Here is a 20,072-nt window from a genome sequence, read left to right as displayed (position 1 = left end):
TTAGTATGGTTCAATGACCATACATTACACTCCATGCAAGGATTGTTACTACAATAGTATGGTTCAATGACCATACACTACACTCCCTGTAAGGGTTGTTACTACAATAGTATGGTTCAATGACCATACGCTACACTCCCTGTAAGGGTTGTTACTATGGTCTCAATAGGGATATGGCTTTTCTTTCCGGGTTTAAGCACTTTAGCAGTCTGGGGCTTACGGTAGACTAACGTGATTTCAATCACTCTTTTTTACACCTGACGAAGGACCAGGGTGTCCGAAAATTTGTGTAGCGTGTAGTTATATCTATTCTATTCTAAATATTACGTTGGATTTAAAGGCATTACATGTTGTCCTTATCTTTTCTACTATTTTTCTATCCAACACGTTCAATTATACAGTTTTATTTTGATAGAAGAACTGCCAAATGACTGTTTCGATCACCCCATTGTAAACTATCGGTTACCGACCATGTATTGGCATTAATGATAACTGATGTTACATAATGTTAATGGGGTAACTTAAACGATTAGACAATTTCCTCCAACATATATGGCTTGCTGTTCCAAGTTCAATTCAAACATTCGAAGCATTTAACTTTTATTTAAAGTCTTGGAAGACTAGCTGTTTATTCGTAACAAAAAGAATCTGAAATTCCAAACATTAACACTGCATATGTTTATGTTGTCAAAGTATATGTTCAATATTCTCAATACTATATCAGTTCGATTAGAGTTCTAGCGCAATTTGGCACATGCAGAGATTATGCTGATTGAATTAAATATATGACATCCTTTGCAATTATCCTCAATACACCACTGTGTATTCATTAGCTAGGAAAACCATCCGTCTTCTTTAAACCTAAATGTTTATGATTTAAAGTGGCTTGAATAATATAGTTTTCAATGACAGTCCATGGAAAAAAAAACATTAAAAAAAGTAAACAGTTCCTAAATTAGGTGTAGGTGAAACATGTAAAAGGCTGTTTTTTTTATTAGCTAACTTACATTATTTTTAGATGCAATCTCCAGCAACTGTGTCGTCGATCTTTGGAGAAGAGCGCTGTCGTCTCTGTCTATATTAACGGCACTCGAGCAGAGCTCTTTCACCGAATCCATAATGTCGTTGACGTCACCAGTTTGTTCCAGGATACAGAGGATGGCAAACTTATCCCCGCCTGGTAATCTCTTCAAATAGTTGATGAGTTTCTTTCCAGCTTTGGGATTCAGACCACATGCAAATCTAAACAGGTACTGAAGATCAAATGGATCTAAGAACCTGAGCATATCGGAGAGATTGTGTGCGTTCTTTACAAGAGTGACAAGGTGGTGGGCTGCGTACCATTCACAGAATAGTTTATGATAAAAACGGACCATCGTTGTAAACAACACATTGTCTCCAGTAGAATCATCGTTCACTTCATCTTCTTCAACCAAAATGCCAATTGAAATATACTGGTCATATAATTCTTGCCCGACTCTTTGACGAAATCTAGTCTTAATCCATGACAATTGTTGGTTTTCCTTGTTTAATCCTTCGAAAGCTATTTTGTCTAGCTCATGGTGTTCCATTTCATGAAGATAGAACTCGTTGCTTCTATTGCCTTTAAATTTCTGTTTCAGATGGTCGTAAAAACATCTAATCATGTGTTTGAAGAACTGTGTGACAGACTTGAACTTCATGAGGTCTCTCTGATCATGAACCATGTGGGCAAACATCACGAATATGAGAGGCACCTGGCAAAGATCAGCAAGGATGGAGTTTTCATAGACTTGTTGTTTTATTTCTTCCACTTCCTCATCGTTGTTACCTACTACGGCCTTGCGAATGTACTCATCCCTAGCTTTGTCATCGAACCCTGTTAGTTTGGCCCCCTTAGTTTCTTTTCTAAGACATGCTGGAAGATATCTTGTCGTTAAGCTGACATCAAAGTCTCTAAACAGCTCCATCTTGATGATCTTGTGTACATCGTCATTATCATTGCTGTCCCTGCCAGGATACTCGTCATATCCATCCAAAATAATGTGGACGGACGAGCAACTGTGAATTATCTTTTCAATATCATGTTTGCTAACACGGTGTTCATGGAAGAGAAGAAATGACTTAATCGCCCTATAGAGAGACTTTATACTTCCAAGTTGTCTTAACCGAAGAAGAATTAGTATGTCTACATTGTTCATCGGGGAATCAGATACGTCATTGCACCAATCGTAGGCCAGCTGAAGGGTTAACGTCGACTTACCATACCCGGGCTCTCCTTGTATAATGCGTCTCTTGGATTTAAACCGAATGTCAGTATAAATACTTTTGTAAGATTCCAAACGCTCCCATGATCCTCTGGTGCCTGGCGTTAGCTCTGGTACCAGACAAACTTCAACGCCGCCTTCTACAAAGACCTTGTCCACACAATAAAGTCTATCTTTTATATATGGTAGGGGTTGAATCGCATCATATTGGCGTTTATATGTACTTTTGAGACCTTCTATCAGAAATATTTTCTTCTCTAAACAAAAAACAGAAATAATATGCGTAAATGTTACCACGTATGACTACATGTGACGAACAATAAATTAGTGACACACATGGGAACACGTACATCTTCATTGTTTATTCGTTATTGATATTACAATTTTGTTACTGTTCTCTGTGTTATTAAGACGACAGAGGGGGAGGGGGTTACATTTGAAAAAATAAAATAAAGATACGCAAATGGCAAAGTCAAAGTTAAAGACAACTACCTTGAAGATCAGGATTCAGCTCCATTGTCACGTGATTTACTTCAGACAGTCTACGAAGCGTAACGGGGTAGTGTGAGTACAGCCCCTGCCCATCCTTCCCGAGAATCTGTTTTTCTTTTTAAAAATTATGAGCAAAATAGGGAATCTAAATAAAAACATCGTACCGTTAAGGGTCAAGATATATACTGCATTGTTTTGATGTTGCATATGGTTTTGTTCAATGTGTTGTTAATGAAAATGTGTTGGGAAAGAATATTTTATTCTTAGGAGGTGCAATGATTAGTACATGACAAAGAGACACCAAGACAAAATTCAGACCAATACCCATATGATGCCTAACTCTATGCTACGTGCTACAATCATTAAAATTACTTAAGCGCAAATAATTTAATATTCCAAACAGTAATATCCATCAACCGGAATATCTCTTACAAGATAGTTAAATAAGGTAACAAGGGTTAATCCTATCTTTAATAACCATTTCGTTGAACCTAAAGAGAAAAGTAAATAAACTAAAATTTACTTACGATTTGCCCTTCATGTCTTCATATAATCATATATTGTGTTGTTACGAGTCCATATGTAGATTTGTCCTCCTGTCAAATGAATAGGAAAATTCCTGTAAATAGCCTTGTGTAAAGCAATGAACTCAACCACATCATAACATTCCTTTGTTTGTGTGTCGTAAAAAGAAGTTGAAATTCCATGGTCAGTACACTTGCGACTGACATATGCGAAAACGTGTATCAAGATGACTTACATCATCATAACGGTGAAAGTAGTAAAACTTATGTATTACAGCAACATGCCCGATACCACATGAACGCATAATGTACAACGTACGATTTTCCTAAGCGGATGTCATTTAAAACAGACATGGGCTTTCTGTATATCTGTATGACGAATGGGTCGTCTGAGTACAGCTCCTGCCCATTGAATCTGTATTTTAATATGGGGAAAATAGTGAATCTAAATAATGACATCATTTTGTTAACCGTCAAGTGCTGCATTGTGTTGCAGTTGCTGTTAATTGTTCAGATCAAGGTTCAAGAACACTTTGTATTAAAGTGCAAGTCAGTTCGTTTTACAGAGTTACGTCTTAAAACTGTTTGCGATCGCTCAAAAACCAAAAAAGAACTTGCAGTCTTGCATGAAACATTCAGTTTAATATACCTGTATAGGAACACACAATACTTTACTAGAATGACCCAATACATTACATTGGCTTGTGCGCAAGCCCATAGTGATTGATATACCTAGGTCCATAATATGCACAAAAGAAAAACCAAATGATGAAACCTATAACTGAACTACAAAAACAAGTGATGGTAAAGTTTCGAAGCGGGTAATTGTGCCGTAGACTAGATACAGTACCATATATGATGACCTTGACATCACGCAATGTATACTAATGTATGGTATAAAGCTCTCTTCCATAGCGTCTGTGATAATGTTATAGTCTATGAACACGCTGTGGTGTTTGAAATCAATGTTATGTAAAACAATACATAGAGAGAAAATTAAAAAGTAAAAATATTGCACTTTCAACTGATTTTCTTAAGCCCCTAAAATTTTGTAGAAAATATTTTCTTACAAATCTCGACGACACAAGAACACGCCCCTAAAAGGCCTAGTACTTGCTCACAACATTTATGAACCCTTCATAAGTTACCATTAACTGTTACCCAATACAATATTATTTGTAAGTTGTATTCAAACTTGAACGAAATGTTCCTTATCCTCAACCAATATAGACAAGTCGGCCCAACCCCGGCCGGCTTGATCTGACCCCTTTCCAATTACAATATTGTAAATAACGTTTTACGCAATGTCGAATGAAATAATCACACTCCAATGACTTATTGTGACGATGTATGAACGTTGCACCAAAGACATTATAAACTGAAGCACATGGTCAAAAGAACAGCGAAATAGTTGTCAACGAAAAAAATACTGTGGTAAGAATGTATATTTTACTTTAGCAACTCTCAATGCAGAGTAAATAAACATATTTTGAGATAAAAGTTGTTTGTATTTTTCGCTAAAAAATGTGTTATTTCCAGTGATGAATTGCTCTTACACTATTGCGTCAGGATACTTGATCCTTTCAGAGGTTATTATGCCAAGTTAAAAAAATACAAAATACGATTACAACGATTACAATGCTTTCCTGCAATATATTTGCAAGTTGTGCAGCTATCAAGTTACTACTTCATGCTGCGATTCAGCATGAGGAATGGTTTGATGCAATTTATTTTACCAACGTAACCATCTGAGATCTGTGACGGTATTTCACTATAATTGTTAGTATTAAGTTCTAACAACTTACCAATTTCAGGTTGTTAGCTTGTCTCAATATTAATTTATGAGGTTTGTTAAGTTGCTCTGATGTACAAAAGTGGTCGTATTTGACAGCCTTAAAACTCAAAGCGCTTCACGTTGAACAAAATCTGATTACTGTTTTTTTTTTAATAGAAGAGGTATAGTACCACCCTGTTTGTACAAACATTTCAGGAAGGTATTTTGCCTTATTTTTAAATGAAGAACCCTAAAAATTTGAGACTTTTACAAATAAAAAAAAAACATTTTCCTGTTGTGATGTTCCATATTTGTGTGAGCCTGGATATTGTACTTCAAGTTCATAAGTAAATAATCTGCCGAATCCAATGTCATATAAACAAATAATAGTTACAATGAACTGTCGGCTTCTGGTTTAATTCACTTAATAGACATTACTATACAATAATTGTCAATAGACACATACATGTACAGTTTGTATTAGAAGTTTCATACTTCTCAAGAAAGGCAGAAAGTCAATTAAATGATATTTGTTCCAAAGTAAAAAGTATAATCTTTAGGTATGTAGTTTGTAAACCATTTTGTTGCTCGTCCAGTACATGTCCAGAAGAGACAGTTGAACAACATTGTTTAAGGTTAGTTAAAAGGGAGCTCCTGTGCAAAGTGGTTCTCAAAAAAGCATATTGGGTCATTCCATGTCAAATCACGATTGGCTGTTGCTAGACCCTATCATATAATTACCACTTTTATTGCATGATCAGAGCGCCAGGAATACGCATATTCTGACTATTATTATCCCACTTCTTAATTCCTCAATTTGTATTATGCATTACTGTATTTAGTTTGTAAATTCCACTAATGGATATCATATAATATATCTTACAAATGTGTACATTAAAAGTTCTTTGTTATGATACTAGTTATATTTGTATTGCAAAGGTGAAGTGTATATTATAGGCCCTGCAAAATTAATATTATCCAACGCTGGGGTCGGTGGATATCTATAACCAAAATATGGTTCAGGGTTTGGTCATTCTGCATTTACATTGACAATGACCCATATGCGTGTGGTGGTTCAAAATTACGTCAATTCAGTTTGCCTCAAATATTGGTTAAGGGGCTTAATCAGTACACTGAGTCAAACTTTTTGTTAATGTATTTTCATTTAAAATTGGGAAATTATCATCTGTAAAGGACTAGAATTATGTCGCGTTTTACGAGATTAAAACGTGCTAGGGCCTAAATGCACCAGCATCGGTAAAAGAGATAAATACATTTTGTGCGGGTAATTTGTGTCGAAGGTAAATGCCAATGTATTGAGACGAAAACCAGCAGCAGGATTAGGTTATATTGAGAGATTCTAGGTTTTCATCAACATGTGCTATAACAGTCCTTCGGTTAAAAGAAGATTCACTATTACAGATTACAACACACTGAGAACACCACAATATTTTAGCCATATGTTTTCAAAGTATACGTGGTTCCACTATACACGAGATGATATATAGGATCGACTATACAGCATCCACAATAACAAATCCACTATGCCTGGTGAGCGATGAAGATCCATTATAAACGATCCGCTTTACACGATCCACTATGCTCGATCCACTTTACAGGATCGACTATATATGATCCAAAATGCTGGTTGCAATATTAACGATCCACTGTGCTGAAACCACTTTACATGATTGCTATTCTGGATCCACCACGCAAGATCTACTTTGCACTATGTACGATCTTCTATGCTGAAAGATTAAAGATTAAAGATACACCATAAAGGGTCATATATATGTTACTCACTATACCCGATCCATATGCTGGATCCACTATGCACATTCCGCTATATACGATCCATTATAAACGATCCACTTTACACGATTCACTATACTGGATATACTTTACAGGATCCACTATACATTATCTAATATCCGGGATCCAATATGCTGGATCCACTATACAAGATCCAGTATATACGATCCTCTTATACACCATCGCAAGCGAGTACTGCTTGGGATCATTGTATCTTACGTGACGGTTTTATTGTTATCTTGATATACCCAGCCCTAGAAAACAGGAGATTTAGAAGATACAGAGACTTACCCTTACTGATATAAGTTTACAGAATATCATTTGATAAAAGTTATCAGACACTGGGTAAATGTGAAGTTTCTTTCCAATGTCGTTGCTCCACGGACTAGAGAATATCCAGGTATTTTGACATATAACGAGTATCTGAATGTGATATACTGAACTTTGTAGCAATCCAGCTGACGTTGACGAATTTCAATCGTAACATAACATTCATATAATTCGCTTTCAATGCTGTATTTAATATTGGAAATTCGCTACCACAATATCTAAATTACTCGCTTCGGATTATTGAAACATTCTGCTGAATTCCCGTCGTCGGTTTTCTTTTTAATTAAATCAAACAGTGTGTCAAATAACGTTATACTTGTCTCCCGAGGAAAAAAAAATGTCAACGTGTACACAATTAGATAGTTAGGCAAAGCAAGGCGAAAGCGAACACAAATGATAGTTTACATGAAGACTCATATAACTTCCAAAACAGTTCCAAGCTTATCGAAGCTAATGAAGTTTTTTTGAGGTTTACATATCTTGAGAATAACAAGCTTTTTCTTACTGCCTTTTCGTCAAATAAGTTTCCTTCTATTCCTACAATTCTTTACATTCTGAGCACTACGAAAAATACTATGGTCGTGTAGGGTAATGATTCGCTACTAATAGGATGCAAATTGTTATTGCTATACATTGGCGTGTGACAATTTCTACCAGAAAATGTGACGTTTTGTACTGCTCAGTTTTAAGACGCATATGGAATCTACCATTTGTTGCTTAGGGCAAGTTAATATCTCGTCGAATACTCCTGAGAATTACGATTATGGAACGGTTTCATAGGATTACATATACATGTCATTAAATGCATCACGTGCGACCTCCAATAGTGATGCAATGATTTGTTTGACAACACAACAAACAGTTTAATACTTAAATTAACAATTCACCTTTATCATTTTCTAATGGTGAGAACTGATTGAAACTATGCAAGAACTAGTCAATCGTAACGTTGATCTTTGTTGAGCTTCGCAAGCCTTAGTAGAAAGAAATACCAAAGGCAGTTGTTGGTTCACCAGTGACCACGCACTTTTTCACATACTCCATTTACTTTTCTCTTACACGTAGTAAAATAATTCAAATATATGAACTTCACAGCTGGATTTCCATAACACACAACAATAAGTTCTTTAACGTATCACGTATACTATAACATACTGTGGTATGTGTGTGTTTCATACGGGGATTTTTCGGGGATGTCTATAGTGGTCCATGAGTATAACCTGCAAACAAGGTAGAACGTCTGCGGAACTTAATTGTGAAAAGTAAAACCAGCAAAAGGGAGCAAAAACTATCCTTATTTGTTGGGGAATATCCATAAAATGCCCATTGTTACTTATTTATGCGAGGTGTTTGATCTGAGGTATTCCTGCCATATATCCAAGGTATTTACCAACATAGACAGAGATTAAGTCACAGTACACTAGTGCGACACGTTGTCTATTAGATATAGCACACATACAACAAACTATGAAACTTACAAGAATCCAAGACTGCGCTACCACCTCTGCTTCTTCCCACACTTACAAGTGTCATTTTAAATTATATACCATAAAGTTGGAATGGGTTTGAAGTAACAACCTTACCCAATCTTTTTCTGTCTATTCAGAGTAGAGCCCTAAAGTGAAAGAGGAATGTTTCTAGGCGTTGTAACACATACATCTAATCAAACCTAGGCAGTATGGATACAAATAAAACTGGTCCTTGCAAGCACGACATTTGGATGCTGAACATTATGTAAACAAACTTCACGTGTGCAAACTTAATTGATTTATCTACGAACACCTAGATGGTCATTGTTCTTTCAATCTATCAATACATCGGAAAGGGAACAATATATTTTGGAGTGAACAAGAGACGGCTTATGAAAAAATAACAACAGATACAAACAATCATCCAATTTATGATATCAAGTAAACAAGCACAAATAAGAATCCAAATGTTTTCAACTGAGAGAAGTGTTACGATATTTTCTTTATTTGAATGATTCCTAATTACTGCAGGGCAATTGCTGACATCGCCCAAATCTAGTCAGACCTAACATTTCATACAACGTGTAAGGGTGCCAAGACTGGCAGAATGTAGGAAAGTTGCAACAAAGCAAAAGTTAGGCATGACAAACTACTGTTTGTAACGTCAATGGTACGTACGTTGGTTGTGTTTAGCGAAGACAACATCAACGTATAATGGCAGTATTAAGTCATCATAGTTTTTGTTTAAACAACGTTTACACAGGACAAATATCTCCTACGATTTGTATTCATGTCAATTAGAAGATCGATGATCAGAGTAGATTCACGACTAACACGAATCACATATTACGTCCATAGAGTAGATTCACGACTAACACGAATTACATATTACGTCCATAGACCGATGAAGAACGGTAAAAGTGCTCTATACAAAACTTATACCAGTTCAATAGGGTTCCCATTATAAGCGGAATCCTAACCTCTACAGTAATATATATCCCACAGTTAAGCAGTAATGTAGAGCAGAAATTGGAATATGAAGAGGAGGGGAAGAATTTTAAAAGGGGGACTTCTCACAAAGGGAACATTATAACACTTCGAAGCGCTATGAGGTACAAAGAAAATATTTGCCCAAAATGACTCCCACGTTGCAGGAAGTGAACAATCATGAGAGTATTGTATTACGTATATTGGCTGACTTAGTAAGAACCAAGGTGAGAAAAAAAGGTGTGCCAAAATCTCAACATTTTTATCTCAAAAATTTTTACTTTAAGTTTACAATTGTTCACCTTTTTTTATCTCCAAATTATGAGTTCAAAAGTCACAAAAAATGCCAAAATGTTGATTTCCAAAGTCAAAATTTTGAGATTAAAAGTCAAAATTTAAAGATAAAAGTAAACCTTGTTACCCCTTCCTATGTCTTTATTCAGCCTCCGTACGTGGCAGACCAACTTTCAGGAGGAAGATTGAGGAGGGTCGCTTAGCTTTCTTCAACCTGAAAAGAGTGCTTTAGATGATACTTCCTACTTTTAATTAGATTTAATTTTCGGGGTACTCAAGGGGGGGGGGGGAGTGGGGAGGGGGGAGCGAATGCTGGGTAGGTTCATGTTATACAGTAAAGTATAGGAATATGTTAGGATGGCATGTCTTGCTAGCCTGATGTATATAATGGAAGCGATGCTATTGCCTATTGACAACGTCTTAACAAATGTACATCTGTTTTAGCAATTCAGTGCATAGTTCTGTTATATTTATACATGGCTTGAATAACAGCCAACGGTTAAAATATTGGTTTTTAGAAATGTACACTAAATTTGTCCTTAAAAAGTAATACTGCTTAAATCCAACCTCTACTCGTCATAGTCATTTGAACTTCCTTGTAAAGTTCATATTATTAGTTTTACTTTGGAGAACCGCAAAAATTGGTACAACCCAGCTAATCACGACCAATTCCTTTATAGTGCGTGCAGTCTGTCTTAGTCAATGATGTATGACGGTAGCAAGCAACAATGGTATTAAGGTGTTATTTCTAAATCGGTTAGTTAAACAAAGCAGCACTGGTATTCATCGCCCAATGTAACGGAGACAATCACAAAGAGTTTCTGTTATAATTATTCATTCAGTTGTGAGGATTTGGTAGATTGTATTTTGGCTGAAATGGTTCCGACTTGTGTGTTATAAACAGCACACTATTACACGTCTATATTGCAAATCCTTATAGTACACACATCACCCGTTGTGTGCTTCCATTACACATGTACACCGATACGATGACATCAAAGAAAAGGTTATTCACTATTATGAGGAGTGACATATCACATTATAACTTAGGTTACTTATTATAAGCGAAGTTTCAAAGTTAGTTATTTGTACCTGTTGGAGTATGTTTATTTCATCTTTAATAGAGGTACGCTTTGAAGTTTGGGGATATATGCTTTATAGGAAACACAAAACAACCTCATATGTCGTCGTAATTGACTATGCCTAGTATAAAGTATTAATATTATAAACGTTAGCTATAATTTCTTCTGTATTAAATTAGGTCTAATTAGGTCCCTAGTCCTAGATGTAAATTCAGTGACGCAGTGAGCTACATCCTATTAATTTAGGTTTACATGCATTTCAACTGTGCAGGAAGTGTGAAACGGCTTCTTATACAAGGTAAAAGGTAAACAAGTGTCCGTGAACTAGGAAGATAATTGTGGAGAGAGCATGAATGACATTGATAGTATACACAATTGACAGGACCAGAGAAATTGTCTTTACAGAAAGGTTCACGATTCAAAGAGCAATAAGGATACATTTCCAGTCTAATGTGAATAATACACATTTAAATTGCGTAGGGAAACATTAAAGACCGTAACACCGACGTCCACAATTTCTCGAATGTCTTTCTACATCAACTTAATTTTTAGTTTGTTATTGTTAGTTTTATACCGGTATAATATTATATATATATATATATATATATATATATATATATATATATATATATATATATATATATATATATATATATATATATATATATATATATATATATATATATCATATACAGCCATCCTATCCATCCATCCTATCCATCCATCCAATCCATCCATCTAATCCATCCATCCTATCCATCCATCCTATCCATCCATCCTATCTATCCATCCTATCATTCCATCCTATCTATGCATCCTATATATCCTATCCATTCATCCTATCCATCCATCCTATCCATCCATCCTATCCATCCTATCCATCCTATCCATCCTATCTATCCATCCTATGAATGCATCATATCTATATATCTCATACATGCTATCCATCTATCCTATCAATCCATCATATCTATCCATCCATCCGATCCATCCATTTTTTACATCCTATACATCCTTCATATCCATCAATCCTATTTAACATATCCATCCATCCTATCCATCCATCCTATACATTCTTTACATCCATCCTATCCATCCATCCTATCTATCATATCCATCCATCATTTCCATCCATTATATTCATACTATCTATCCATTCTATCAATCCATCCTATCCATCTATCCTATACATCCAATATATCCTATACTTTAATCTTTCAATCCATCCTATCTATCATAGCAATCCATCCTATCCATCCACCTTATCCATCCATCATATCCATCCATCCTATCCATCACTCCTATCATTCATCGCATCGATGCATCATAAAAATCCATCGAATCTATCCATCTATGCCATACATCACATCCATCCATCCTATCGATCCATCCTATCCATCTTATACATCCATCCTATCTATCCATCCTATCATTCCACCATATCTATGCATCTATTCTATACATCATATTCATCCATCCTATTCATCCATCCAATAGATTCATTATATCCATCCTATATATCCATCCATCCTATCCATCCTATCTATCCATACTATGAATGCATCGTATCCATGTATCCTATACATCCTATCCATCATATCAATCCATCATATCTATCCATCCATCCTATACATCCATCCTATACATCCTATCCACAAATCACATCTATCATATCCATCCATCCTTCCATCCATCCTATCCATCCATTATATCCGTCTATCATATCGATCCTATCTATCTATCCTATGATTCCACCGTATCCATGGATCCTATAAATCCTATCCATCCATCCAATCCATCCATCCTATCCATCCATCCTTTCCATTCTATTTGTCCATCCTATGAATGCATCGTATCCATCCATCCTATACATCCATCATATCCATCCATCCTATCTTTCATAAACATCCATCCTAACCATCCATCCTATCCATCCATCCTATACATCCTATATATCCGGTACATCCATCCTATCTATCATATTAATCCACCCGATCCATCATTCCTATCCATCCATCATATCAATTCATCATTTCCATGCTTCCTATAAATCCTATCCATCCTTCCTATCCATCCTTCCTATCCATCCATCCTATACATCCTATACATCCATCCTATCCATCCATCCATTCTATCTATCATATCCATCCTATCCATCCTATCCACCCACCCTATCCATCCATCCTTTTCATCCATCCTATCCATTCATTATATCCATCGCATATCGATCCTATCTATCCATCCTATGATTCCATCGTATCCATGGATCCTATAAATCCTATCCATCCATCCAATCCATCCATCCTATCCATCCATCCTTTCCATTCTATTTGTCCATCCTATGAATGCATCGTATCCATCCATCCTATACATCCATCATATCCATCCATCCTATCTTTCATAAACATCCATCCTAACCATCCATCCTATCCATCCATCCTATACATCCTATATATCCGGTACATCCATCCTATCTATCATATTAATCCACCCGATCCATCATTCCTATCCATCCATCATATCAATTCATCATTTCCATGCTTCCTATAAATCCTATCCATCCTTCCTATCCATCCTTCCTATCCATCCATCCTATACATCCTATACATCCATCCTATCCATCCATCCATTCTATCTATCATATCCATCCTATCCATCCTATCCATCCACCCTATCCATCTATCCTTTTCATCCATCCTATCCATTCATTATATCCATCGCATATCGATCCTATCTATCCATCCTATGATTCCATCGTATCCATGGATCCTATAAATCCTATCCATCCATCCATCCTATCCATCCATTCTTTCCATTCTATTTGTCCATCCTATGAATGCATCGTATCCATCCATCCTATACATCCATCATATCCATCCATCCTATCTTTCATAAACATCCATCCTAACCATCCATCCTATCCATCCATCCTATACATCCTATATATCCGATACATCCATCCTTTCCATCTATCCTATCTATCATATTAATCCACCCGATCCATCCATCCTATCCATCCATCATATCAATTCATCATTTCCATGCATCCTATAAATCTTATCCATCCTTCCTATCCATCCTTCCTATCCATCCATCCTATCCATCCATCATATCCATCTATCTTATCCATCCATAAAAATCTATCGAATCTATCCATCTATACTATACATCACATCCATCCATCCTCTGGATCCATCCTATCCATCCATCATATCCATCCTATATATCCATCCTATCAATCCATCGAATATATCCATCCATCCAATCGATCCATCTTATCCATCCATCCATCCATCCATCCATCCATCCATCCATCCATCCATCCTATACATCCTATATATACAACTGTTTACATCTAACCTATACATCAATCATATCCTATCCATCCATCCTTTTCATCCATCCTATCCATCCATTATATCCATCGATCATATCGATCATATCTATCCATCCTATGATTCCATCGTATCCATGCATCCTATAAATCCTATCCATCCATCCAATCCATCCATCCTATCCATCCATTCTTTCCATTCTATTTGTCCATCCTATGAATGCATCGTATCCATCTATCCTATACATCCATCATATCCATCCATCCTATCTTTCATAAACATCCATCCTAACCATCCATCCTATCCATCCACCCTATACATCCTATATATCCGATACATCCATCCTTTCCATCCATCCTATCTATCATATTAATCCATCCTATCCATCAATCCTATCCATCCATCATATCAATTCATCATTTCCATGCATCCTATAAATCCTATCCATCCTTCCTATCCATCCATCCTATCCATCCTATCCATCCATCATATCCATCCATCTTATCCATCCATCCTATACATCCATCCTATTTACCCATCCATAAAAATCTATCGAATCTATCCATCTATACTATACATATATCCTCTGGATCAATCATATCCATCCTATATATCCATCCTATCAATCCATCGAATATATCCATCCATCCAATCGATCCATCTTATCCATCCATTCATCCATCCATCCTATACATCCTATATATACATCTGTTAACATCTAACCTATACATCAATCATATCCTATCCATCCTATCCATCCATCATATTCATCCATCCATCCTATCCTACCATCATGTAAATTCATCCTATCAATCCATCGTATCAATTCATCCGATCATTCCTATACATCCATCCATCCTATCCATCAATCTTTTTATCGTATCCATCTTTTATATTCAACATATCCATACATCTATTATATACAACATATCCATCCATCTTATCCATCCTTTACATCCTATCCATCCATCCAATCCATCTATCCATCCAATAATATCCATCCATCCATCCTATCCATCCATCCTATCCATTCCATCCCCTCCATCAATCCAATCCATCTATCCATCCATCCACCCTATTCATCCATCATATACTTCCTATCCATCCAAATATATCCATCTAGCCTATTCATCCATCCTATCCATCCATCCTATCCATCCAACATATACATCCAACCTATCCATTCATGATATACATCCATCCTATCCATCTATCCATCATATACATCCTATACATCCAATTCCATCCATCCATCCTATCCATTTTCCTATCCATCCTACCCATCAATCCTATCCAACCTATCTCTCCTATATATGCTTTATAGCCGTCCATCTATCCAATACATCCATCCTATCAATCCATACTATCCATCCTTTCTATCCTTCCTATTAATAAATATCATCCATCTATCCTATCCTATCCATCCTATCCATCCATCCTATCCATCTATCCTATCCATCCTATCCATCTATCCCATCAATCCATCCAATAAATCCGATTATATCCATTAATCCTATCCATCCATCCTATACATACTATCCATCCAATTCTATCCATCCATCCTATCCATCCATACTATCCATCCATCCTATCCAGTCATCATATCCATCATATCCATCCATCCATCCATCCTATCCATCCATCTATCCATCTACCTACCTATATACCTATCTATTTATTTATCTATCTGTATCTGTATCGTGAAAGTATTTGATACTTTACCAAAATAGCTAATGTATCAAAATATAAAGATTACATTTTAATTGAACGGTCGTCATCACATACATATTCTTAGACTAAAGATCAGAAGCCATTTGTACATTTATTTTTATTTTTGAGCAATGTTAACATACGCAGTGCTAGTTACATAACAATCTTTTCTGCTAATATTCATTATTATTAGAAAATATTATAAATTTGGTGTTTTGTGAATATTCTGTATTGGCAACTACATTTGCTTTTCTTTTTAAGACTCCCTTTCCGACAGGGATTTTCGTGGAAAGCCAACGCATTTTGCGTTGCTAGAAAGATAACTGAATACATTTATGGAGAAAGTAGGCTGCTAATTGAAAGAATTTAATAGCAGGATCCAGTAGATGTGGGCAAAAACCACACCATAAGACACATCATAGCAGAATTACATAGCAGAAAAGATAACGTTTCCACATTTGTGGTTCGTTTACTAAATACATTTTCTAATATAGCATTAACTGCTTCACTTACCATTTAGATATTTCTACCAGATACTTCCAATAAGACTGGGGTGATCAACACTTCTCGCATAAGCGATGGAATCTGTAAACCGATAGAAAAATTGAAATTATGTAATAAAGAAAGTGGCGTCAACCTACGTTGGTGAAAAACCTAACTTAATTCTATTTAACAATATTGAAGCTGTAAATAGTATAAAGAGTTACTTTTATGTTGATATCTTGTTCGTGATCGTGTTCGTGCAGCCGTTGAAAGTTTGTTACCCTGGCCTTAGTATTGACGCAACCAACATGAAATGCATTGAAATAGTTTCTAGTAATTAAAGCATTCTGTACCATATCTTGCGGTAGAAAAGCTGCGACTTGTCAGTAAAACACACCTAAGTGCACGTAAAGCTCTGTATGTACGACTATCCCGGATATTATCAGGTAAAATCGAGTCGATCGAAAAATATAGTGACAAAGATATGTAAGGAATGTATAAAGTTTGAATGTGCTGAGAATTGATAAAGAGGTTTTCATATCTTGCTTCACCAATAATAATAACGATCAAATGGTAGCAAACTGATTTTCGTTTTTTTTTATTTTTTATAATTCATTTATTTGTTTTATCGCCATTTTACGTTTTGAAAAATGTACTTTGGTGTGAACATTTAATGAGGGTTACCGGGAGAACAGGGTAGGAGGAGGGTGCTTTGGGTTAAACAGGGATAAATATGTCAGATGAGGTTCCATCAATTGAAGTATACAATCAATTGGTTCTACTATTTCGCAGGGGAGACTCGTGGAAATGGCGGAAGTTAAATCTAAAGGTAGAATGGTGTGGGGTTTGACGGTGGAGGTGATTGAAGTTCAAAGATAATTTAGCAAATTTGGTGTTATAGCATCCGCGTTATTTCATTTTGCGTTTTAAAATGACAGTTACTATGGATACGGTATCGCATTTGCAAGACGCTTTGTCAAAGTCGTTTATTTGGAATATAAGAGATATATAATAGAAAACAAGTAACATGAGATTTGATAAAAGATGATAAATATATACAACGTGAATAAGGCATGAATGCTTCAGTTTTGGTATTTACTTTCCTTAGGAAGAGAATATTTTGCTATAGCTGATTTATCAGAATTCTATTTATTTATTCTACAATGAAATGGAGGTTTGTGATTCTAGTTTGTCTAGCATAAAACTTCGTATGTAGAGTAGCCGAAATATCGAATTACACACCACTGTAAAAATTAATGAACCTTACATTGGTTGTATGCATGACTACACACAGATGGTCATAGGATTGTGTACGGATTGCTGTTTTGTTAAAACAAGAGCAGCAACGCTGCTAAAGCTCATGTTACCTACTGTTTGAGAAATTTTGTTTTGCTTGTGCATAATACATACGCAAGATAACGGTGTTATTTCCATTCCATCCATCTCCTCTACCCCTTGCCTTATGCTCCTTCTTAGCAGGAATAATTTTTTTTTAAATGATAGAAGGTTGTAAACATATGTTTTGAATAAAAAAGACATAAAGAATTTTTTATTCAATTTTTGCCCTCTCAATTAGTACCTACTAAAAGTATGTAAGTTATAACTCTAACGTACCGCTGGAATCTTACGTTAAACTAGTTTTGTTTCTGGAATACAATATATTCGTCGCCTGAACCACATGTAAATGTTCCCCGCTATGTCAATAAAGTGAACGGTCAATATAGCTATATGGTCACAAACATCGATTATGGTCGTATCACCGTATTTACAGCATGTACGCATGCTCACATGTACGTCATATATCTGGTACCTTCTCAGAAAGTAAAACTATATTTTATATGCGGATCGTAGTAATGTGCCATTCAACCTTTATGTTTGTCGCAGGTACTTAGGTATAACCTGCATAGTGAGCTTCTACTTAATGCGAATTAATCCTCGACTCTAAACATTAATTTAAAAGGCACTAGTCTTTGTGAGGTCGGCTACACCGAACTAACTTGAAGACATGCAGTTAGGTATAGTATTTTACAGAAGCATTAAACTGCAAATGCTGTGAAGGGACAAATACACGCACATAATACAGACAGCACTTCTCTATTAGGAAGTTGATTTAGATCAATAGAGAACAATAACATTGACTCAAGAACCTTTAGTTTCAATAATATGGGAATCCTTTTTTGTTATATTCAATCCTTGTCTTATTGGTTCCGTTGTCGAATGGTCCTGGAATGGGAGGCGATATCCAACTATTTGTTTGTAGAAGAGGTGATGAATATACAATGCCGTAGCAATAAATCAAGTCTTTTATAACCAAAGTTCAATGTGACTGTATCGGAATTTCATTACAAGACAAGTCAATATATCCAAATTATGCAGACATCAATCCGATGTACAAAGCTATTTTGAGAAACACATCCACTATTTCATGTATTACCGTGATAGCCGCGTTAAACCTGTCGGACAACTGATGTACCATACGTTCTGATTTAAGGAATTGTATCACATTTATATACTGTTTACTTTTATGCCAATAAAAAACCTTTAAAATGTGGGTCTTTCTTAAGTATATTTAGAACTTAAAGCAGCATTTTGCGTCCTTTTCTATGATTTTTCTCAACCTCACTGACTCCACTATGCCATAACGACATACATAACTAGCTTATCTATTTAAAATTTACTTCAAATGGTGGCATAAAAGTCGAAAAAATTGCAACTTTCAACTTTGTTGTTCTCCAAGATATTTTCCGTTGGGAACCCAATAAACCTCGCCCATAATATGAATATTTAAACCCTACAAACGTCATTGACAGATACGTAATATAACACCACGCTTGATTTGTGTACAGTCTATATGGCAGTTGTACCAGAGAGTTGCATAACAACTCCCTGGTTGTACCAACGCAAAGTCTTGAATCTATTTTTAGCAACGGCTCATAACTAAACCTGCATCTCTGATTGGTTGAATTCAAACTAGTGGGTTTGGGAACTGAATGCGATTAATTTTGTATGTGGAATACTCGCCAATTAACGTTTTTGGCAGGGAAAAACTTGGCTAATATCTTAATTTGCTGTTTTGTGATTTGATGTATGTAAAAAACTCGATGGACATGTCAAAAAAGTAGAAAACGGCGACCAAACGCAAAATGCTTATGAATAAACATACTATTCACTGATTGGTGGAATTCAAACTAGTGGATTTGGAGATATGAAAACTTTGTCGAGGACACTTTTACTCGTTATCGACATAAATCGTTAATTACTCGCTAATTAACGCTCTTGGCAGGGTGAAACTTGGATGGTATCTTAGTTTGCTGTTTTATGATTGATACATCTAAAAAAATCGATGCACATGTTAAAAAGGTGGAAAAAAGCGACCCAACGCAAAATGCTGCTTTAAATCACATAATATCATCGCACAATGAAGTCAATGCCTAGGTAAGTGTTAGCTTGGATCAAGTACTAGAGCTCTTGTGTACTTGTCGACGAGGCACACAATAATTACTCAACCATCGTCGTATACGTTAACATTGACCA

At 35.8% G+C, this 20,072-nt stretch overlaps 3 protein-coding genes across 5 annotated transcripts in view; 1 reads left to right on the top strand and 2 right to left on the bottom strand.

Annotated features, from left to right (window-relative positions):
• The window catches only part of LOC139970030 (uncharacterized), a 407,172-nt gene that overhangs the window by 58,987 nt on the left and 328,113 nt on the right, over positions 1-20,072 (bottom strand). The window lies entirely within an intron of this gene.
• LOC139970086 (uncharacterized) overlaps positions 1-20,072 on the top strand; it is a 343,535-nt gene that overhangs the window by 22,774 nt on the left and 300,689 nt on the right. The window lies entirely within an intron of this gene.
• Positions 1-20,072, bottom strand: part of LOC139970062 (uncharacterized) — a 95,243-nt gene that overhangs the window by 34,431 nt on the left and 40,740 nt on the right. The window contains exons 2-4 of one of the 2 annotated variants that reach the window (XM_071975695.1): positions 3,266-3,334; positions 2,739-2,852; positions 1,008-2,503 (exon numbers count right to left, since the gene is read on the bottom strand). In XM_071975695.1, coding sequence (XP_071831796.1) covers positions 1,008-2,503; positions 2,739-2,763 — 1,521 coding nt within the window. In that variant the 5' untranslated portion in view covers positions 2,764-2,852; positions 3,266-3,334. Of the gene's footprint in view, positions 1-1,007; positions 2,504-2,738; positions 2,853-3,265; positions 3,335-15,612; positions 16,641-20,072 lie in introns of those variants that run through there. The other variant, XR_011793911.1, reaches the window with a different exon arrangement.

The sequence above is a fragment of the Apostichopus japonicus genome, chromosome 7 (genome assembly GCF_037975245.1).
Source record: "Apostichopus japonicus isolate 1M-3 chromosome 7, ASM3797524v1, whole genome shotgun sequence".
Classification (NCBI taxonomy): domain Eukaryota; kingdom Metazoa; phylum Echinodermata; class Holothuroidea; order Aspidochirotida; family Stichopodidae; genus Apostichopus; species Apostichopus japonicus.
This window is presented reverse-complemented; position numbering and strand designations above follow the sequence as displayed.